This window comes from Molossus molossus, unplaced genomic scaffold, assembly GCF_014108415.1.
Source record: "Molossus molossus isolate mMolMol1 unplaced genomic scaffold, mMolMol1.p scaffold_m16_p_11, whole genome shotgun sequence".
NCBI classification, from domain to species: domain Eukaryota; kingdom Metazoa; phylum Chordata; class Mammalia; order Chiroptera; family Molossidae; genus Molossus; species Molossus molossus.
This window is the reverse complement of record NW_023425346.1, coordinates 49,735,935-49,760,254: the sequence shown is the minus strand read 5'-3', so window position 1 is coordinate 49,760,254 and position 24,320 is coordinate 49,735,935. Positions and strand designations below refer to the sequence as shown.

Sequence of the window (24,320 nt, the reverse complement as noted above, 5' to 3'; positions counted from 1 at the left end):
ACTTTATTCTGTAATTGATGTTATTACACTACCACTTAAAAATGAAATGGAGCCATGAGGTTATGAAATGTGTGCCCTGTGGTATGCTGGGATTTGAACTCAGATCTCTGTGACTCTGAGGCCTGACCCATTAACCATTGTTTTCTTGCCTCTGGATTTGTCTTCCAAGGTCACAGATTCCCTTTACTTTTGCACAGCACAACCCTAGGTAGATTATATCCCAGTGGTCCTTCCTGCCCTCCCTTTGACCCCAAACCTCAGTTTAGGACCATAGGGAGTCAGTCTAGATCTAGACCAGGAGTCAGCAAACTGTGGCTTGCAAGCTAAAGCCAGCCAGCTGCCTTTTTTGGTAAATGAAGTTCTAATGGAACCCAGCCACAGCCATTTGTTTAAATTGTCCATGGCTGCTTTTGTACTAGACAGCAAAGTTGAGAAATTGCTTCAGAACCCATGTGGCCTGAAAAGCCGAAAATATTTACTATCTGGCTGTTCACAGAAAATGTTTATTGACCCCTGAGCTAGGACATGTGGAAGGCCTTCTTTCCTCAGGTAGGAAGGCCTTGGATGGAGGTGACCTTAACTCAAATTACACCACAATCACAGTTCACCTTATCATTTCCTAAGTGCAGAATCTTGCTTCTCTCATCATCATCATTCCTATTATTTATGTGACTGAACTGGATTAATCACCTTTTCTGCATTATCTATTTAATGCTCATAACTATCCCATGAGGTATCTACTCTCATTATCCCTGTAACAGATAAAGAAATTAGTGTTTGAAAGATTAAGTAATCTGCCCATGGGAGGAACTGCCTGCCATGATTAAGGAAAAGGAACAGGAAGGACAGATGAAGAGTGAGGAATTCAGGGAGAAGCCAACAGGGGCCTGGCCCATACAGTCCTGGTGTGTGGAATGGAGAGGTGACTGAAAAGGGAGGGAGATGGCTGGGGGCTCCGAGAAGCCCCATGATCCAGCCATAAGGAAGAGAGAGAGCAGAGCAGGACTCTGGGAAGAATCCAGCTCATGGAAACCACCATAGACTAGGATCATTTGATTAACTGAAAAAGACAACATTCATGCAGAAGTCAACTTTTTCTTTTTCTTTTTCTTTTTTTTTTATCCTCACCTGAGGACATTTTCCCATTTTTTTGTTTAGATAGAGCGGGAAGGAGAGAGAGGAAGAGAGAGAGAGAGAGAGAAACATCGATGTAAAAGGGACACATCGAGTGGCTGCCACCCGCACGACCAACCAGGGCAGGGGACAAACTGCAACCGAGGTACGTGCCCTTAGCGGGAACCGAACCAGGGTCTCTCTGGACCGCAGGCCGACACTCTAACCACGGAGCCAAACCGGCTAGGGCCAGAAGTCAACTTTTAGCTCAGCAAATAACTGTAGTCCTTGATAGATGGTAGCCATGGAAACATCCTCCACAGGAATCAAGTGAACAGCAATCAATCTCTGGTTGAAAGGGTGGAGGGAAGGAGTCTTCTGCTTCTCCTAGTGGCCAGTGCGAGGAATTTTCTCATTACCTCTTCCTTTATAAACTGATAAAAACAGAGTGCTATTTGGTAGGAATATCTAGTCAGGATCAGGTAGCCTTTACCTAACTTAATGGGATGGCTGGGTTGGTGAGTCAAGGACAGCATCCCCAGTTCTGCACAGGAACCTGGCCACTCCACCTGCATGCAACCTCAGCAGAAGAGCCTGGGAGGTAGACAGAATGTCAGTCATGAGTGTGGGTTCAGATACTGCTGTACCACTTAATATATGTTGTGACATATGTTGTGTTAGCTAACCCCCATACACTTCTGTTTCCATAAACCTCTTTGTGAAGATGAACTGAAGTAATACAGGTTAAAGCACTTAGAAACACACCTTATTATATTGTTATTGTTATTATTATTGCTAGTAGTAGATACTACCAGCAATAGCAGATCTATATTGCATGTACCAATCTCTAAGACAATCAAGCTAATCATAGTGTCTTGATCGTTATAGAGACCCTTTAACCAGAAAAACTATTATAAGGCTATTCATATAATGAATCAAATGATCTCATCACTATTCTAACCCACTTTGTGTTGACTGAAATCATGAGTTCACATGAATAGCCCCAAAACACATAAACACTGTGTTTATCTCTTCTCATTTCAGATTTTCCTCAGTGTCATAGTGGGAGCTTTAAATCTTGGCAATGCCTCTTCTTGTTTGGAAGCCTTTGCCACTGGACGTGCAGCAGCCACCAGCATTTTTGAGACAATAGACGAGGTATGTAAAAGCCAAGAGTAAAAAGATCATTCGTAGGTCGGGGGTGAGAAGAAGAATGAACTGAGGAATTTAACCTCACTATTAAAAAATGTGGGGAATTACCACAATGCCCTAAATTCGGCAGTGCTTAGTAAGTGCTGTCATGGGCCGGACCCTTTCTGAAATGGGAGTGCAAGGGTGAAACAGAACCAACAAGTCCTCTGCTTTCACATCATAACCGAGAAGCAGGCAATAAGGAAGTAAGCACATTCAAAGATAAGATAATACAAAAGAGTACACTGAAGGCATTAAAACAGGTCAAAGTGGTAGCAATTGGGAGTGGGAAGGAGTATTTTCATGGTTCTGTGTGGGAAGGAGTATTGTAATTGCGTGATGGTGATGACGTCATTTCTGGGGAGGTAGTATTTGAGCTGAGAACCAAAGGAGGAGAGTTGGTCATGCAAAGGGAGAGTGGGGGTGTGCATGGGAGGTAAGAGCAGGGAGGGTACTCATGGAAGGAAGGCCTCCCATTTGGAAAAGAGCTTGGTGAATGCAAGAAACTAAAACAAGGTCAGTGTGATGAAACAGTGAGCAAGGGACAGAGGCTGGAGGGATGAGAAGGGCCAGATCATGTAGGACTTTAAGGCCAAGTTCATATGATTGGATTCTCTAAGTCCATATAAGCTTGAAAAGGACACTGGTAGTATGGTTAGGATTTTTCTGGTTAATCTATTGAATCATTGGAGGTCAAGCTAGAAGTCAAAATCCAAGAACAGAAGGGGTAGGTGGCAATATGTTCTTTACCGCTGAAAAGATGCCCTGGGCTAAGAGTCTGAGCCTGTACATCCAGGGTGCTTTGTGGGTTCCCTAAATCATAACAATGTATGAGGCATATAACCTGCCTAAGAAAATTCCTCATCACTTTATCTGTTTTGTATTTTGGGGTTTTATGTAATGGGATATAAAGAGATTGTTGAAAATCACATAGGCTTGTTGAGCGATCCAAATCCTATTTCATTCTGGGGTTGTTATATGCTCAAGTAAGATGATGAGTCTAAGGGCCCCTGAAACTATTTTTTAAAGAGTTAAGGCATTAAATAAGGTATTAAATGATTCATTATTACCTTTACTAGAGACCCAAGAAGAAAGTAGGTCACCCTATAGCTCCAAATAGAGATATGATAATGAGTTTTCCTCACTAGGGTGGGAGAGGGAAGAAGTTGACCTGGGGTGTTCGGGCAGCAGGAGATGACCCTCATTCTTGTCTGATTAACTGGAATGGTTAAGTCCAAGATTAGGCTCACTACTAACAACAGAGGTGAAAATCAGCAATTGATTGAAAGTTGGTAGTGTTTGAAGGCACAACCTGAGGACATTCAGTTAGTTTTAATAATCATATAATAGATACTCAAATGTTAGACCCCCAGCTTGGTTGACTAGTTGTGTGGCCTTAGGCAAGATACTTAACCTTTCTGAGATCCTTCAAGTTTCTCAAGTGAAAAAAATGGGCATATCATATATTGTTTGGTTATAGTGACAATTATATAAATGAGAAAAGCACACTAAAACACCTGGTTCATTGTCTTTCATGGTATCTTAATAATATAATTATACATAATAATCTTCATATGTAGATCAGTACTATATACAGTATTTTGTTAAACAATGTCATAGTAATATATCAATAACTAATAATTAAATTATATTAATTAATGAAATATAGTATTTTATTAATTAGCATCATCATATTTTATATTAATTAAAATTAATTATATATTAGTTATTTATATTATACATTATACCTTAATATATAATATAATACAGATAACATATATGTTACTATATAATATGGTACACAACATATATGTATTAATATATTATATGTAACATAATACTATTAATATATAGTAATATAATATCTTAATGCTAATGATTATTGTTACTATCATTTAATGTGGAAGCAACTGATCTTTAGCATATCTCTGCAATGTTTTACCTGGTTGTCATTTTCTCTTATGAGCAAATTCAAACTGAGATGGACAGTAAATGCGTCTAATACATGTTGCTTTATCCCTTTTATATTCTACTCCAGAAACCTGTTATTGACTGCATGTCAGAAGATGGTTACAAGTTGGATCGAATCAAAGGTGAAATTGAATTCCATAATGTGACCTTCCACTATCCTTCCAGACCAGAGGTGAAGGTAAGTGCCAATCTTGCCCCAGGAACAACGGCAGCATTTTCTTCTTCCATGATTTATTTCCAGAGCTACTAAGTGCTTGTTTTTCTGAAGCATGATTCAGTTTCCAGGAACATGGAACAGAAACACATTTCTCTGGATGTGTCCTTGGGTGTTGTGTCATTTCTCAGACACCAAGCCTCATTGCTTTGTGATAATGACAATGTGCAAGTCCCTCTGGTAGGAACACAGACGGGCAGCACGTTCCAGTTAGGTCACCTTTATGATACCCTGTTGAAATGAGTGTGTCAGGTCTTGTCACTGTAATTAGAACAATTAAGAAGTACAGCTGTGTCAAACTACCTGCTTGGAAACTGCAGGAGGTGGATACCCGGAGTGGGTAGGGAACGAAGTAGCAAAGGAAACTGTTGTCTACAGCTTTTCACTTCCTACCTGTAATTTCACCAGGGCCACTAGATCAGTCCCTGGTGCAAAGGGAATCTTGTGATATGCTCATATGTCACCTATGGTGAAGAAAATTTAGTTTTCCTGTACCTACTGAGCAAGTATCTTTAGAAGAAATTCACTCTACAGGAAAATTAGGATTTGTTCCCCTTGAACAAATTGGCTTTGAAATGAGACTTATTTCTTATTTTTAATAGAGTATCTCTAGCACCCTTTCTTGATAATATTTCTGTTATCCCCACCGAACTAAATTCCATGCAACTTAACTTTGATACCACATACTTATAATGTAGGTAAATACACACACACACACACACATCCATCATAGGTATATGTAAAGCATAAGTATATATATATTATGATTACATTTATGAAGTATATTTTTATTAATGTTACATATTACATATGTATATAAATATTAACTGTCATGACATATGTAAAAGTACTTATAGAAAAGAAATCACAAAGTAGTGTTCACTCAGTAAATATTTTTGAATGGATGGCTAAAAACTTCCTTTATAATATTTGTTCAGAATCAGGTCATAATAGCTGTGCAACAAATGCCAACTGAATTGAAACACAGTTATTTCATTTCTGTTTTGTCTTCTATTCCCAATACCAAGAGTTTGTTTTAATAAACTATTTTTGCTTAGACCTGTAAATATTCTTCATTCATACTACAAGTATATATTTAGCCTTGCTGGGTGCCAAAATGTACTGGGACTATAGTGATTAAAAAAAGAAAAAGAAGCATATCCATGGCCTGCCTGCCCTGGGGGAAGAGTCCAGTCCAGTCAGTACAAATTTGTAAGCCTGACCCTCTCGTGTGAAATGAAAGACACATGAGATTTTGTCACACAGAGGACCCAAACCACTTCTACATAGTAAGTACAAAAATTACCACTAAATTGGTGAAAATATCCAACACATGGTGATGAATACATTTTTTGCTTCCCTTTCTAGACTTACCAGCATTCAGTCTCAACCTTGACTAGAACTTTGTACCTAGCAAACACTTGTTAGATAGTTATTCATTCAAGCAATGTGTTCACGTACAATAGAAGTGTATGACAGCTTAAACTTTGCAAACTGGCTTATTGTTAATATGTGATCAATAAATTAGTATATTTTTCTACCTTCATGGCTTTCTTTCTCCTTAACTAATTGGGACAGTCTTCTTCAGGTATCCTAGTATGTCAGAGATGTTTTAAATTAAATTCTGGAACATTTAAGAGTGAGCATGGTTGATTTACTTTAACTTCAAGTGTTACCACACACCACTCTATTTTTTGACTACAGCTATCAGCTAAGTAACGAATAATGTGCTAAATGCTAAAACCTCCTCCTAGGCACTGTTTACTAAATTACTACTTGTACATGGATATCGATGGATATTGCTTACACGGCATAAGTAAACAAAAGCAATGTCCTCACAAAGCATCCTAACTTGTAGCCTAATTGCTGACAATATGAACATTGTTCTTTTCGCTGCAGATTTTAAATAACCTCAGCATGGTCATCAAACCAGGAGAAATGACGGTTGTGGTGGGATCCAGTGGAGCTGGGAAGAGCACAGCCCTGCAGCTCATTCAGCGATTCTACGACCCCAGTGAAGGCATGGTATGTGTCTTCCAGAAACAATACAGAGGATGGGAGAGTGCGAAGGGTGATAACTTAATCAAAGACAAAGACCTAGCATACACAGAGACCGTTCTGACGCACACGTAGTTGACTTAATGATTTTGATCGCATTGGCTGCACTGATTCCCTGCATGAGCGAGTTCACTGAATAACCAGTCCATTTGCTGAGGGATGGAATTGACTATGCAGATACATTCTAAGTGGCATTGCTGCCTCTTCATTGAACTAAGCTTTTCATTTATTTCTTTGTATTATAACAAAATTATTACTTTTCTCCCAAAGTTCTTCAAATGCTAAGTATTGGAAAGCTTACATGGCTGGAATGAACAGAGAACAGCTCTTGATTCTGCTTGGAGAAGTTAGGTTTCAAAAAAATTATATAATTTCACAAACTATGTAGTCTTTTTTCTCTTGTTCATTTGATGATAAACACAGACTGAAACTAAGATAAAAATATTAATACTTTCCACTCATTTATCACATATTATAATTAAAGTATTTTATAAAAATGATTACTTATTTTCACCATGATTGCCAAAGGTAAATGTCATGTTACGAATGAGAAGGAAAAGTCAGAGAGGCTGAAACTTGCCCCTGATTTTGAACCCAGATTTGCTGGATACCAAAGGTCTTTTACTTTCTAAATCATTCCCATCAATGTCTCTTTGATGCTTTGAGACAGAATCATTTGAGGACATATCAAATGCTTCAATGCAATGAGTTCTCTATAGTGCATATACTGTCACACTAACATGGCACACAACCTAGAATTTTCCTTTGTCACAGACATTTCATTCTCTGATTGGGCATTCTTTGCCACATACCAGCATAACTATCCTCTAAATATAAAAATCATGGTTTCTTGATGTAAGATTTTTATATTTTTGCTAATAGTAATTTTAATTTTCTCATCCCACTCACAGTGTCCATTACTGTTGAGCAGCAATAGTTCTATTTTGGTGAATATGGCCAGAAACTAAGATTTACAGTAAAACATATATATAAGATAGGAATCTGCTTATTTTCATTACATCTTTTGAAGTCCATTTTTGGGTCACAAGTCAAAACATAGTAAAAATATTCAAAGTACAGTGAATAACTGTTTCTACTCTTTATTGAGGAATTAAAACCTCTTGCCAATCATGTTAAATAAGGTGACCTTTACATCATTTGTGCTTCTCCAATGAATTGTCCTACAGCTTTATTTGATTTCAGGTACCTTTTGTCATTCTTATATAAGCAACCATATTATACGAGGAATTGTTTCTGTTATAACCTTGTTGGTCTCTATATTTTCTCCCCGTGGGTTTAGTACAACGTGGTATTATGATTCAGAACCCTGAAGGATTCCAAGAGATGTGATGTCGTGCTCATGTTCTCTAGGTGACTCTGGATGGCCATGACATTCGCTCTCTTAACATTCAGTGGCTTAGAGCTCAGATTGGAATTGTGGAGCAAGAGCCTGTTCTGTTCTCCACCACCATTGCAGAGAATATTCGTTATGGCAGAGAAGAGGCAACCATGGAAGATATAGTCCGAGCTGCCAAGGAGGCCAATGCCTACAACTTCATCATGGAGCTGCCACAGGTACCCCTAGCCTCTCATTCCAGAAGAAATCCCATGAGTTGTAGAAGGAAAAAAAGTTCTATGATATGCATTTCTTTTTATGTGAATCCTATATCATTAAACTCCTAATGTTGTATTTTAGTTTCATGCCTGGAAATGTACCGTGAGTGTTCCCTTTTGTTTGAAACCATGTTGTTAATCTATTAAAAGTCCAACTAGCTGGGGAACTTTCTTTAAAAAGCTCCTTTTGACAAAGATGCAATTTTCTTATTCTATGTATTAAGCATTTGTTTAAGCAGATGATAAATTTGTTATGTGGCAATAACTTGCACAATGCTCTTTCGATGTTTCCCATTGTTATTTAATTTTGTTGTGCTTAGGCAGCTAATATGTGTCCTCAGCACTGTACCCAACATATTCAAACATTCCTCATTTATCTTCATTATAAGCAGCAATGACAGCAAAACCAATTCCATGTGATTATATGGATTTTGTGACTAATGGGTAGCTGAGTCAAAGAAGAATTATATAGTGCTTACTACAAACCAGGCATTGTTCTAAGCATTTTACATCTGTTAATTTATTTAGCCTTCACAACCATCCTTTTAGGCAGTTACTATTATTCTCCCTAACTACAGATGGAGAACTAAGGTTCTGAGAGGTCAAATAACTTGTTAAAAGCAGGAGAGACAAGGTTCACCTCCAGGTAGTCTGGCTGCAGAGTCTGTGCTCTAGAATAATTTCTATTCTACATTCTAAATTGATTGTATGAATAGGATTACACCCAAAAGTATAACATAGTCTAGTGGTTAAAGCTTTAGCATCAGTCTATCTCCATACAAGTCCCAGCTTCTCTACTTGAAAGCTTTATAAACTTGGAGAAGTTACTTTACCCCCTTTATACCCTAGCATTTTCTTATCCATCAATTGAAGAGAATTAGTAGTACCTAGCTCATGGACATCTGTAAGAACTGAATGAGACATTATGTATAAAGCTCAGCTCTGTGCTTTCTTTATACATGGTAGGTGCTCAGCTCACATCGGCTAATAATGTGCTAGGCAAGAGTCTGACATGAACGCTTTGTTGGGAGGTTCCAGTATAATGCTAGACATGCAAGATACTCAGCAACTATTTGCTGTTGATGGTAATGACGACAAAGGTAGTTTGGTCTTTCATCCAACATAGGAAAATAGTCTTAGCATTGTGTTTTTCTGTGTTGTCTAGCTAGAGAAAAAAATACAAGATTTGATATGTGCTCTAACCCTCTAAAATGGATTTTCAAGACCCTGATCAACTTTTAGTTTGGCGAAAACATTTTATCTGAAGTTGAGCTAAACAGAAACACTTATACAGCCAGTGGACCTGGGAATAAAAGAACTAAACAATGTGTTTATCTTAAACATAAATACTGATGAGACCTGTTTCAAGAAAGGGTATTTCAGGGAAGTTGGACCTATGAAAAGTCATGCTTGAGGAGAAAGCTAGAAAGGACCTCATGATGGATCACTGTCAGGAGTCATCAAATTCTTCCCCTTCAGTTCTTGTGTCATTTTCTTCTTAGCAATTTGACACTCTCGTTGGAGAAGGAGGAGGCCAGATGAGTGGCGGCCAGAAACAAAGAGTAGCCATCGCTAGAGCCCTTGTCCGAAATCCCAAGATCCTGCTTTTGGACATGGCCACCTCAGCACTGGACAATGAGAGTGAAGCCATGGTGCAAGAGGCACTGAATAAGGTTTGTTGAAAGTCTGAGTTCATTTTACATGTGGAAATGTTTGTGTGGCTGTAGGAAAGGCTGCCCGTTGAGAGGAGAGAAAGAAAGGGAGAGGAGAGAGATGCCACATGAGTCAGTGTATCCAGTCTGACTGTGTAGAAAATATTGGCTGACTACAATATTCCTTACAGTTGAACAGAAGTCAGTTATGATTTACTTTCAAAAGCTGCACATATAAAATTTAAAATCTTTAGTCTAACTTAAAATCTGTGAGTTTTAAATTTCTCTTTTTTGTGTGTTTAGCTGTAGATGAATAGCAGCAACTGGACCAACAATGTGAGACAGTGTACTGGCCATTTTTAATGTCTGTACAGCCTATTTAAGGATTTTTCCAGGGCCCTGGCCAGTTTGGCTCAGCAGTTAGAGCATTGTCTTGCAGACCAGAGAGACCAGGGTTCAGTTTCCACTAAGGGCACATATCTTGGTTGCAGTTTGTCCCCAGCCCCGGTTGGGGTCGTGTGGGTGGCAGCCAGTTGATGTGTCTCTCTCACATCCATGTTTCTCTCTCTCTTTTCCTCCCTCTCTCTCTCCTGCTCTATCTGAAGATAAATGCAAAAATGTCCTCGGGTGAGGATAAAAAAAGTATTTCAGGGACCAAGGCTCTGACTTATTAGTCAATTCTGAGATGATCCAAAGGTCAATGTCAGCTCTGTCTTACAGTCTCATTTAATGGTGCACTGTGCATTGTTACAGATTCAGCATGGCCATACAATCATTTCAGTTGCTCATCGCCTGTCCACGGTTAGAACTGCAGATGTCATTATTGGCTTTGAACATGGTACAGCAGTGGAAAGAGGCACACATGAAGAATTGTTGGATAGGAAAGGAGTTTACTTCACTCTAGTGACTTTGCAAAGTCAAGGAGATCAAGCCCTCAATGAGGAGGACATAAAGGGCAAGTGCCTTTTTCATTATGCTTACACATTATATTAAATACTTATCATATATAATGCTTTATGTGTTCCTATGCATTTTAATATACACTGTCTTATTTGTTCTCTCAAAAGCCCTTGGAGGCATTATATAAATAATAAAGGAAAGAACAGGAGCTCAGGAGATTCAATTACTTGATCAAGTCATACAGCCCAGGTCTTCTGTGGAAGAGTATTCAACTCCATTTCCCTTTCTTCCCCATCCCCCCACATTTTGCAAATAAGAGGCTTCCTATAGTGTCCTCACACAGTAGGAGCTCTGTTCTTGTCCGTTGAGTGAATGAATCAATGACTAAAATGTTTTGTGCTTATTTTTACTAAAGTAAATAGATATCTCTGGCCCTAGGGTACCTTCTCTTTTTCAATCTGAATTTTCAGATTTTATGGTTTATCCCGATCTACATTATCAACTGCTCTATACTTTTTCTACCATACCACTTATGAATTTTTGAACTCCACTGGGTATAGCTGTATAGTCTGTAACTGCATATAACTGTATAACTATATACATTTAACATATGTGATTTATTCTGAAACATTTTTTATAAAACAATTAGGTGAGTCTATTATTTTTTTTCTACTTCTAGTGGGCTTCCCTTAAGTTTTTATGATTCATGCTATAAGGTATTTATTTCTATGGTGATAACACATGGGCTGTAATACATATATGGTTTGAAAGATTCGATCTTGATGAGTGTTTTGAAAACTTTTTCTTAGAATATGCTGGATAAGTACTGTTTTACTTAGTGCAATAAAGTCAATAGAGTGTTTTAGCATCAGATGTAGTAATGATGTGCTACGCAAACATAGTAAATGATTTTATTTTGATATGGTTCTGCTCATTGCATACACTAAGAAAACTCATGCTGTGTTAAAATAGGAAAAGATGACACCGAAGGTGCTTTACTGGAGAACAAGCAGACCTTTAGCAGAGGGAGCTACCAGGCTAGTTTAAGGTAAGTTCAAGCCATGGGGCAGATACTAAGGTTTTCTGAAGTTTTTAGGAGTCTTCTGCAGCTATGATCCATAGGCAGTATTTCAGGTACTACCAGGACAGCCCTAGGTCTTGTGTAGTAGGAACATACAAATGAATCCTTGGTTGCTATATTGATATTCCTGTTTCTAATTTATGGGTAGTTTTGTTTAACTTTAGCTTCTCATCTTATTGGGGGTAGGGCCATGATAGAAATGCTCTATAGGGAAAATGTTGTTTAATAAACTTAGAAAGGGGATTTTTTTTTTTTAAGAGAAAAATCTGTATTTAGTTGTTCCCCCCAAAGCTAACTGTAGTATGAATGGCCATCTTACATGAAGGTCAAATTTATTTCTTCAGCTATACTCTTTAATGTACTGAGTTGCAATTGAATTCAAATATTTCTTCTTCTAGAGCAACCCATCCAAAGTCAAATTATGCGTTACTTAGATGGAATAAGAAATGTATCTTTTAATGTTTAAAGAGGACTTTCCTAAACAACTACTTCTTTTTCTTTAATTTTAGCTATTTATTTTTCTGTGGATAACTATATGGGTAGTCATTCTCAAAACATTTTTTTTTTTTTTTTTGGTAGCATGCTATTAACAAGGCTGCATATTTTAGTCTTTCATCTTGGTTTAAGAGTTTTAATAAAATAGCTCTTTTGATACTAAAAGACTGTTAATTAAGAAGAATTCTGCTCCGGAATATTGTCTATATTTATAAAAATGTTATTAAAGACTTTTTTCTTAAGTTAAGATACTATAGTAGGCAATGAGGTGACAGCATCTTTCTCTACCATTTTCTTACCATTTCCAGATCATTTAATTCAGGGCAGCTCTCTGAGCAAAGGCTCAGTTACAGGAGTTGCTCATTCAAGATAGTTAGCTAATCATCTATTGAAAAATGGTTAAAGAGCTTAAAACAAAACATTCAGGTAACAACTTCAAGTAGTTCCAACACTAATTTATTTATTTTTAATATTCAAAGGATAGTTCACTAAGTTTATACTTACAGTGTTTTATTTTTCCTTTTGAGAACAAGACTATTCAGACAAATTTCATGAAATATTAGTTTTATTGAATTTATTGAATTTGGAAAAGAATAAAATTATAGCTTCAAGTTATTCTATGAAGTTGCCAAAATTATTAAGCAGTTTTTTTAGACACCTGGCATTATGTTTCATCATGCTTTTCTGATTGGAAGAAAAAATTAAATTCTAAGGATCATTAGAATCAAAACCTGAAGATCAACTAACTTCTTAAAAAAAAAAAACAAAAAAAAACTAGGCATCTCTTTTGATTATTAGGCTTACGGTTGCAAAGAGATGTATCTCATGGTTATGTTGACAAGAAAATAAATATTTTCTTAACTTTCCAGATGAACCAAATTCCACCTATTATAAGTAGTTTACTTACAGTCTATTATTAGGATCAGATAGCTATTTTAATACAAGCATTTCCTACTTGACCATTTGTTCTCACAGATTCTACATTTTGGTAAGATGAGAAATCCGGAAATCCAATCTACACACAGAAAGAAGCTAATAACCTCCTGCAGAGAAAGATTTATAAGTCTGAGTGAAAAGGATGGTTAAAAATATCTCCTTGTGTATGCTGACAGATTTTTTTTAAAAGATGACTAAGTAGAATGTGAATTTGTGTCTTATTCCCTTGCCTACAGTCTTTCTGAAGGCTAAGTCTCTCTTTAGTCATATATTTTAGGTTCAAGAACAATTTAATGGATGGTAGTAATTAATTTCCTAAATAGTGCTGTTGAGAGAAAGCAAGCATTTATTCCCCGAATTAGCTGTTTTTATTTGCAGAAGGGGGAAGGCAGCTTCTGAGAAAGGCAGCGGCAGATGTCCCAGCTTTCTGAACGGGGTGAGATGAATTATAACCCTGGTGTTTATGGTAGATCAGAGCAGGGACTGGCTGGCAGGTAGGACGCCTGCCTGGCTATCTCATTGGGACAGCTTATGCTAGACACGTGGAATGGTTTGGGGGGCTAGGGAGGAGAGAGAGACTTAAGAAATGTAAGATAAGCCCATCTGGTGTGGCTCAGTGGATTGAGCACCATCCAAGATTGGGAGGTCCCAGTTCGATTTCTGGTCAGAGCACATGCCTGGGTTTCGGGCTTGATCCCCAGTAGGGGGCGTGCAGGAGGCAGTGGATGGATGTTTCTCCCTCACATTGATGTTTCCCTCTCTCTCCCTTCCTCTCTCTCTCTAGAAAATCAATAAAAACATATTTAAAAAAAAGAAATGTAAGATTAAAGGAGTAGAAATCCAAGGGGACAAGAATATAGTTCTGTCATGCTCAGAACTGGAAGTTAGTCAGCTATATTTTGATGCCTTCTCTCCACATACCCCTAGTATGGCTTCTAATGCTTTGAGTTTTATTTTAGCCCCATGAACTTAAATCTCAGCCCTATCGTGTACTCTGCTCTCTCCAGGTGACACGTGCCTATTCCTTACACCTCTGGAGAGGACAGCTCCACCTTAGTTACCTGCTCCCCCCCAAAATGACTCCATTGCTGTAGAGATTAGGTCAGATTGGGAGGGAAATGAGGTGTCCCAGAAGAAGCCAGTTTGGTAGCAGGCAGCAGGGGTGAGGAGTGGCTTCATGCCTATTTATAATGAGGTTTGGCAAGAGTTTGAATATGCAGGAACAAGAAAGAGGGAGGAATTGAGATAAATGCACCTTGTTGGACCTGGGTGACTAAGAGCATGGCAGTACCATTAACAGAACATGGTAGCAAATTAGAGTAATTAAGTTGATGTGTTACTGCCTTTTCAAGAAGGCTAAATGAGCATATACAATAGGCAGGCACCACCTTGATACTAGTTTTAGTCTAGTTTCACCTGGACACAAATGATAGAGACTTGTGCATGGTTCTATCTAGATTGTACTAAGCAGTTGCTAAGGTCTCTTCATCTCTCTCTTTAGACCATATTACTTCCAATTAAGTGCTTGATAAGAAACTTTCCTTCTCCCAAGTTTTCAGCATGCCTTTGTCACTGAAAACTCTATTTGCAAATGAATGAAAACCTAACCCAACTTGGTTTAACCTTTAAAGGGAGAGAATTCCTTGACTTAACTAAATATTCCAAGAGGGATGCTTTGGCTTCAGTGACTTGTCCAAGTCTCTCTCCTCTTCTCAGCTCTACTCCACACCCCCCCCCAACTATTGGCTTTATTTTTCAAGAAACTTCTTTCCTTAAGAGTTTTAACATCATTGACAGCAGCTCCCAATGCTACATATTTTCATTCTTAACCTAGAGGAGAGCAGGAGTCTCCCTCCCAGAAAAACAGCCTGAACCAATCACTTTCTACATCTGTCCTGTACTAGGTATGCATAATGTGTGTTCCTGTTCTCTCCCCTCTTCCTGCTTCTGTTTCTCTGTTCTCTCAATCAGAAATGCTTTTTCGTCTAGCCTCCAAAACTCGAACTTGCCACCTCTTCCAAGAAGCCTTTCATGGTAACACCTGCCATACATTTCTTTTTCCTTTATATTTCCATACTCTTTATTCAAACCTGCCTTACAGCACTTAGCACATCCTTTCTCCATTAGGACTGGGTGTACATGTGTTGCTCTTCTATAGACTGAAGCTCCTTGAGAGGGAAGTCTGTGATTGACCGGTCTTTGTACCCCCCTCAGCACCGGGCGTTGGTCGGCATGATGCAGGTGCCCAATAAAGCTGTTGAATGAATGAATGAACACATCAAGCTAAATTACATTTCAATAAGATATTTGTTAATTAAATGCATCCCTAGGGGTGATAATAGCCTGGAGAAAATCTCACTAGAGGTTCTTTTTCCTTCTACTAGCTCATTTGTATCCAGGTGGTATTACTTTAAAGTAAACATCAGATGGAGGTTGATGGGGAGGGGTGGGGAGAGAGAAAGAGAATCAAAACTACAACTTACAACCAGAAGGGAAATAAAGGCAATGACCCATTGTCATTATAGCAATTAACAGAACCATGTGGGTTCAGAATGGATTTGAGTTTTACACCTTTTCTGGTAAACTAGCAGGACAACGTTACACCCTTTCTCTTTCTCCCTCCTGGGTCAAGGTCTAATTTGGGGCCCAGAGCACTGCTTAATTCTGCCCTAAGAATAGCTCTGTTAAGTCTAAACAGAAAGCTCCCTTATCTGCTTACCATGTGACCTGGCAAACATTTCTGTTTATTTGACATGTGTTGTAAATTTGGATACATGTTGAATCCTGTTCCAACCTGCCCACAATCTACAGCCTCTTTCGTCTTTTTATTTACAGAGCTTCCATCCGGCAACGCTCCAAGTCTCAGCTTTCTTACCTGGTACATGAACCTCCATCAGCTGTTATAGATCATAAGTCTACTTATGAAGAAGACAGAAAGGTCAGGCCCCAGCCACTCGTGGGGAAATGGAAAAAGTCTCTCCTGGGACTATTGTATGCCCTTTAAATCTAGAATATGAGTTTTCAAGGCCTGTATCTAGTAATATTTCACTGTAGGACTAAATGGGAGAACACACCAGGGCCTGATGGAAATTCTAAATTTTACACAATGTTTTTAAAGAAAGATTAATTAATTACTTTTAAGAATATGTGGTAACTAAAACCGGACTATTAAGGGTTAATTAATAGTTCTTAAATGTACCATTCTAATAAACACAGACAAATTACATGTACTTAGTAAATTACTCATTATGTAGATATCCTTTTACTTATTTATTTATTTTTAATTTTATTGGATTATGGTTGGGGAGCATGCTCTGTATGATAATGATTTTTTTTTTTAATCCTCACCTGAGGATTTTTTTTTCAAATATCTTCAGATAGAGTGTGGGTGTTGGGCGGGGGGAGAGAAACATCGATGTGAGAGAGACACATTGACCAGTAGCCCCCCACATGACTCCAACCAGGGCTGGGGACGAACCGCATCCAAGGTACGCTCCCTTGACCAGAATCGAACCCAAGACTCTTTGGTCTGTGGGCCGACGCTCTAATCGCTGAGCCAAACCAGCCAGGGTTATGTAGGTATCCTTTTTAAGTTTTTAAGAATATCTGAAAACTTTTTTCCCCCGATTTTTAATCTCTTTCTTAAATTGTAATAATCTAGGCAAAACTGTTTGATCAACAAAGGTATTTGATAAGGTTAGCCTTATACAAGTTATCACAAATTGTTTTAATTGACATATAATTATGTACAACATACCTTACAATATGATCCCCATGATAAGCCTAGTTACCATCTGTGGTAACTAATCAATACTGTTAATTTTAACATAATTCAAAACAACACAAAGATGACAGAGACAGGAGAGGAGCCAACCCACACAGCAATATACAACTTCCTTCCTCAGGAGGCATGTATCCGGAGCTGCGGGGCGCTAACCTGCACAGAGTGACCGCCCTCCTCCTCAAAGCCTTTCTTAAGCATTGCACTTGATTCTTCAGCCCTGACACGCTCACTTGTGATCCCTCATTCTTCACTTGACTCATTTCATGGCACTTTTCTTATTGAATTTTATTTGAGGTTGTGTTGTCTTATCCCCTTACTAAACTATAAGCTTCTTAAAGTTAGTGACTAGATAGCATTTTGTTTGTATCAACTTGGGCACCTTACCCAGTGCCCTGCACCTAGTAGGACAGCAGAAGATTTCAAAACTAGTAGGAAAAAAATGGAATTTCTACAAAAAAATTAAAGCCTAAATTATAAAATGTATCAAAGCATATAAGTCAGAGACTGTTTTAAGTACAAGCACATTTATTATGTATGATAAAATTTCAAATTGTCTTTAAAAAGTTCAACATGAGAATTCATTTTGAAAGTAATTGTAAGCATTGGTTCACACTGACAAATTTGAAAGAAAGTACAGTACTATTTATGGTCTTATGACCAAAGGATTCTTCAGGTTCTCTTTTGGTTTCAATGTATTAATAATGAATAGATAGAGGTTCCACTATCTAATGGAGTTGTTTTAAGTACATTTCATAGATGAACTTTTTTTTTTTTTGGAGTAGCAAGATGAATCCCAGTGAGAGAGAACATTTAGCTGGCATACTTCTTGCTGTGCTTTACCATAAGGACACAAATCCTCTTCTAGTTCAAGAAACGGGTATTTTCTTTACATGCATGGTGCTTCCACTAATAACTACAAGAAACATTAGGTAAGGCTTTTAATAGAGCCTTCAGGGAGAAAAGAACCAAACATGACATTGAAATTTCAAACATAGCAGCACCAATCATATTTAATTTTTGCATTTTTATGTTTTCTTTCTAGTTTCTGGGTAAGCATAAACAATAAAAGCAGATGAGTTAGGAAGCAGAAAAAGAAAATCTGATTTTGCTGTTGTTATTGTTGAAGCTGGTAGATGGCTCAGCGTAGCTGCAGAAAACAATCAGATGCCTGGGAGACAGATTCCCATGGAGTTCTGATGATGCAGGGAAAACTCAGGAGGGAGTCACTGAAACAAAAGGAAACAAATCAAGTATAGAGATTAGTTTTAGAGATATAAAAAATGCTCCATATACTAGTGTAGTCATTAGCATTGTCAACGAGAATGGAACGATTAAACTTGATTCAATGTTAACCAGTATAATTTTCAAAAGAGCCCCTTTAGATTTTCTCTCTCGTTCAGGGAGAGAAAAGAAGGAGGAAGAAAATGCCAGGGAAACCATGTGATTTTGCTGAAGCTCCAAAGGGAAAAGATCTTAATGCTTCTATTACTACTGCTTGCTTGTATGATAATTATATGAGTCTTTTAGATGTATTTATGTATTTTTAATGTATTTTTATTTTTATTTTGAGAGAAAGAGAGAAAAATATATATTGAGAGAGAAACATCCATCTGCTGCCTCCTGCATGCCCCCCACTGCCTGGGCATGTGCCCTGACTGGGAATTAAAGCCGCAACCTCCTGGCGCACGGGTCAGTGCTCAACCACTGAGCCACACCAACCAGGCAAGAGTCTTTCAGATTCAAAAAGTTAAGTTGTTTAAAGAAAAAAACAGTGAAATTAGGGTTAATACATGTTAATTTATGAAATTTCTAATCCCAGTAAATTTTAAAGTATCTTAAATATTTGGGTTATTCTAATTCCAAGTAAATTTTAAAATATTTTAATAGTTAACTAAATTCTGCAAACCCAAGCACTGGTGAAATTCTCCTTTTCCCATTTTGATGTAGAAGCTCTGACCTTATCTTCTGTTAACTGGGAAATATTCTCTTATGTTGCAGTGCAAAAGGTTTAATTACATGAAGAAGTTATCTCCACCTTGTAGTCTCTTAGAGTTTTGACTGAAAACTTAGAAGAGAGAGCTTCCTAAGTCTGTGTTTCCAAACTCTAAGTGGTGTGTCTGACTCAAGGTTTGTAGTTGGCTGGGAACCGAGCTGGACTACAGCCCATTTCTCCTCCCTCTCCAAGCCGCACTTTTGGCTCCCAGAAATGGTTCTGATCTTATGTTCATGCTGATAAATTCAGTTTAGGATTAGGGGAAACCTGCAAGCTGGAGGTTTCCGTCTCTGATATTTAGGCATCTCTTTCAGGGAAACTAGAAGACAAGGTAGAATACAGGGGTGGGCAAAAGTTGGTTAATAATAATAAATAATGCAATAATAAATAACAATACTACGAGAATGAACTGTGTCTTTCCATACTCACAGCTGTAAATCTACCTTTGCTCACCCCTGTATATATGAAATCAAGTCAAGCTTGTTGGAGAGGGGAAAAAATTCTCCCTACCCCTCTTGGCTCTTTGGGCTTTGTCTAAGAATTAAATTGACCCGTAGGGGCTCTGTAAGAATATGAGGCCCAAAGACAGTCAGACAAGTGAGGCTTATCTGTCATCCAGAGCTGAAGAAAAGTGATTAGGGGTCTGGGCCTTCAAAGGTCAGGAAGAAGTTCGCAGGGAGATAAGAAAAGCAAATGTTTGCTGGGCTGTGCAGAGACAAAGGGACACAGGGGGAATTTTGAACAAGCAGGCCCTGCCGAATTCCCCTGTCTCCAAACCCAGCTCATATTCTTTGTACTTGTCTCTGATGATATAGCTCCCTTCCTGGGACAGGCCGTCCACCTACATTCTTTTAGGCAGTTAAGGGGGAAATAGAAAGCTATTCCTGAATCTTTTGTTTCTTAAAATAGCCTAAAATAATCCTCACGCCAAAAAGATATATTTCGGGGTTGTGAAATCCTGTTCCCCTGAAGTGTCAAATATTAGAAACCCATCACTGCATCATAGCTACCTTATAGGATAGGGTTTAGTAATTTGGTTAAAATGTACAACAGAGACAGGATCCATAAAAATTACTATTAGGATCAATTCATTTGAAGAATCTCTGCTTCTTTGTCATAGTTACCATTTCTAATCATCAAAACTTAAAGTCAACATCGAGGCAGAAGACCCCCGTGATTTGTCCTGCAGAAACCAGCGTAACAAAGTGTAGACAGAACGACATAAAATTTAAGTAGGAAGTTATATTTTCGCCTAATCTATACTAGGAGATGGAAAGAAGGAAACTGGGAAAAGCCCTGGGTCTAGTATTTAACCATCAACATAGTAGGTGAGCAAACAGTATATATTTTTTAAAATAAATGTTTTGTTGCATGTAAGCACCATGGGCATAAAAGCTTCATTCATTCTTTCATCTAATAAACATTAATTGCATGTTTATTATGTGCCAGGTATTGTGTTAGGGATGCAAGGATGAATGAGAGCCACTGTCCTTCTCCTTGTTGGCAGGTTACTTCTTTACATATGATAAACCAATGAGCACCATGCAACTTGACATTGATACAATAGATGCAGGAACTCTGCAGCAAGGAAACACATTTTTATTATTTTATCTCTTTGAGTTACTGCTTTGCCACGAATTTATTCATCTTTCATTTATTCATCTTAATTCATCTTTAGCTTTCTTTGGATGAGTAAATTTGTTGTCAGCTTTACAAAATCAGAGAAGAACAATCTGTACATAGTGACCTTAATTATATTTTGTTTTATTTTATTCTCCTACTGTGCTTTTAGCATTGTCAAATTAAAGTGAATCAAAAGTCAATTACTCAGGGGCAGATTTTCTAGCTTTTGCATCATTCAGTCTTCATAGCCACATCTTTTTTTGGGGGGTTAGGGTCAGTTTTCTTTAAAATCAAACTTTTAGTGAAAGTGGACAAAAGAAAAGTATTCAAATTAATTAAAATTTGCTGCTTGTTAGTTTATCTTGGAATGAGAGCTACGAGGAACATTCACTTCATATTGCTTATAAATGTTTTACATAGTGTTGTTTAGGGTTAGAGAAGGCCAGAGACATTTCTGTCATGTAAGGTCACGTGTGGACCATTCTGTGGGGAGGAGGTTGCAGAAAATGTTGGAGTTTAATGTTCTAGCTGATACTCACATAATGTATAATCATGGAATCCCAGACATTAGTGCTGGGAGGGGTCTTGGAGATTATAAACAGTACCACTGAGGATCTCACAAAATGGGCTTTATCACCAGAGTTAAGAGAGGAGTAATTTTTAAAACAGACTCATACTTAGGCTTACTAAATTAGAATTTCTGGTGACGGGCCCCAGGAGCTGATATATTTAATCATAGATCCACAGGAGTCTGGCGTGCATGCAGATCTGCACACCAGCCATGCTGAGAACTGTAAAGGGTCTGCTATTTTGCTCTATTGCAAGTTATCAAGTTAGACTGACACAATATCATGGATGCCGGCAGGATACACGACAGCCCTGAGTCAGAGTCAAAAGATTTTGTCACAGCAATAGTGGTAGCCAGAGTACAGCATTTACCTCACTGGTTCCCTAGTCCAACCCTCACTTTCCATAAGCTAAATTGTGTCAAGCTCCAAGGGCATTGAGAGTTTGCATCACTATGGCAAATGGCCTTTTTCATGGGACATCATGAAAGCAAGGGAGGTCTCAGCTCCTGACCTGGGAAGCCTGGTCTGTGGTGCAGAGGGCCAGATGACACCAGTAAACGAAGGGAGGTATACCACAGGAGAGGAATCTCAGGCTTAAGGAGCCCGACTCTTACAGTGAGCAGTAAGCACACCTGCCCTTTTCTTGGGGTGGAGACGCCATCTGTGTCCTCCAAAGAAGGCTATTTGCTATACAGACATCCTTAAAAAAATAGTCTGAACAAAGGCAATCAGTGCTTCTGTTCACAAGATGTGCAGAAACACGAGAGACCTATAGAGGACTGTCTCCTCAGAACAACTAAGTCCAACTCTCTCATTTTGAGGATTAGGTAACTGAGACCCGAAGAGCTGAAGCATTGGGTGATATATCCCACTGCTGGCTCATCCAAGAACCCCGCTCTTTCTACCCTTGTTCCACTCAGCTCTCCTCTCCCCCTTTCTTCCTCTCTGGCATTGATTCCTAGAGTTAGTAAGTTGTCAGAAATAAAATCATTGACCAGAAGGGTTCACTGTGTGAGTGAGTAGTAATGACAAGTGCAAATGTGGAGGACAGGCGAAGAGAGAACTGGAAATGAAGGCAGTAGCATCCATCCCCAGCGAGCTGCCGCCCTCCACCTGTCTGGCTTGCAGTGATAATGATGTAGACATGACACAGGCTTTTATTTAAATTGGATTCATAATATGGTTATCAATTTTGTAAGCAAAAGGAAAGCATTTGAAGTTCCTTGCTCTTGTCTTTTCCTGACCCTTTTGGGGTAATTACATGTTCATGAAAGAGAACACTAATTAATAGTTTTATATTCAATTTGCTATAGATATTTTTAGTATATTTTAATGGAAAACATAAAAAAATTATTATAAGTCTATATAAGCCACCTAAAATTCTTTCTCAAATAAAGTGAGCAATAAATTTTAAAGTGTTTGAATAAATGGCCTATGACAAGACACTGAGTCATATCTATAGCAAGGAAAAAAGATGGTAAAAATGAGGTTCTGAATATAGTATTTGCCTTTAAGAAGATAAAAATTTGCTACCTCTAACACTTTAATGGCAAATAAATAGATCAGAGTAGGGAAATAGTAAAATGATTTTCACTTCTTGTGAAGAAAATGTGAAATTTAGAAATCCAAATAGATTACACTTTACTTTTGGGCACCAATTAAGGAAAACCTTACAGAAAACATGTAAATGATAACTGTTAACATCACTTCACAAATTTTAAAAATTATTTTACCTCATTTAAAATACACTGGCTTACCTTAGGAGCTTTGACATTTATGGAAGACGTGGAAAATTTCACAAGTCTGCAAACTATAACACAATTTTTTAAAAACTGGGGGTCTATTTTTTTCAAAGATCCAACATATGTATTACTCCCCAAGAGTTCGTACATATGCAGTTGTGAAGTGAGAACTGTGAACTCCCTTCCAGAGGAGTAGGTCCTCCAGGCTCCCTCCTTCCAGGACGGCAGGTCTCAGGACCATTCCTCACAAGATCACAAATCACATCTTCTAGATCTTTGCGGTCACTCATAACCAATCAAACCATGACTCTTATGTCTGTGAATGCCCAAGGTTCTGCTGTATAAAAAAGGGAAGTATGTGAAAAAGCATCCGTGTGTACATTTGGATGATTAGTCAAACCCTCTCTCCCCTCAAGGACAAGAACCTCCCTGCGGAAGAAGAAATTGAACCTGCCCCAGTTAGGAGGATTCTGAAACTCAGCGCTCCAGAATGGCCCTACATGGTGGTGGGGTCTGTGGGTGCAGCAGTCAATGGGGCAGTCACACCCCTCTATGCCTTTTTATTCAGCCAGATTCTTGGGGTAAGTAAACAAGCTGGACTCGCTTTCATCTCCTCACCTTTCGTTCTTCCACCAATTGTCATGTTTGATAGGTTGGCTCTTTAGTGTGTTTAGTTTTTTTTGTCATCTCTAAAGAATTAGAAATGCCTCAAGAGAAGCTAAGCACTGTCCTGTGGGCTGGCAGGACACCCATGTAGTCGTGGAGTCCGTAAGAGCTGCACTAAGGCTGCACACTGAGTGTTCGAAGAGGGCGGTTTACCTACATGCAACCAAATCCGAATGCAGTCAGGTCGTGGAGCACTGCAGAAGGCTTGTAGGGCTATTTTGATCCTGCTGAACAGCTGAGGCACCAAGTTTTACTTATAACAGCAGGTATTATGGTAGATTGTATAATGCTCTGCTTTTCTGCTGAATGTATCATTGAAATTGGGAGGTAGAGAGAAAATGGGAAAAGAAGAGAGAAGTAAATTAGAAATGGGAAAAGATGAAATGTATTTCAATTTTTCACTTTCTAGAAGTTCTGATATTCTCCATCTGGCTTCATTGCTATAATAAAAAAAAATAACTACCAACATTAATTAGACACCGTCTATACACTTTCTATAAAAAAGCTCAATAAACTCTCCTAATCACCATCTGTGGTAGGTATTCTTATCATTCCCATCTCACAAAGGAGTAAACCAAGGCACAGAGAACTTAGGATGTGGATCTAAGATTCAAATCCAAGCAGTGTGACTATAGAGTCAGGTTCTACTAAAACCTTATCCCTGCAAAATTATTTATCAAAATGTATCAAGTTTTCTTAGTTGGAATTTATGCGCACA

At 38.3% G+C, this 24,320-nt stretch overlaps 1 protein-coding gene across 2 annotated transcripts in view; it reads left to right on the top strand.

The window, feature by feature from the left end:
- Positions 1-24,320, top strand: part of ABCB11 (ATP binding cassette subfamily B member 11) — a 73,058-nt gene that overhangs the window by 29,705 nt on the left and 19,033 nt on the right. The window contains exons 10-18 of one of the 2 annotated variants that reach the window (XM_036254511.1): positions 2,158-2,271; positions 4,343-4,453; positions 6,389-6,514; positions 7,919-8,122; positions 9,664-9,834; positions 10,567-10,768; positions 11,692-11,761; positions 16,061-16,163; positions 23,353-23,517. In XM_036254511.1, the coding sequence (XP_036110404.1) occupies positions 2,158-2,271; positions 4,343-4,453; positions 6,389-6,514; positions 7,919-8,122; positions 9,664-9,834; positions 10,567-10,768; positions 11,692-11,761; positions 16,061-16,163; positions 23,353-23,517 (1,266 nt within the window). Of the gene's footprint in view, positions 1-2,157; positions 2,272-4,342; positions 4,454-6,388; positions 6,515-7,918; positions 8,123-9,663; positions 9,835-10,566; positions 10,769-11,685; positions 11,762-16,060; positions 16,164-23,352; positions 23,518-24,320 lie in introns of both variants that reach the window. The other variant, XM_036254510.1, reaches the window with a different exon arrangement.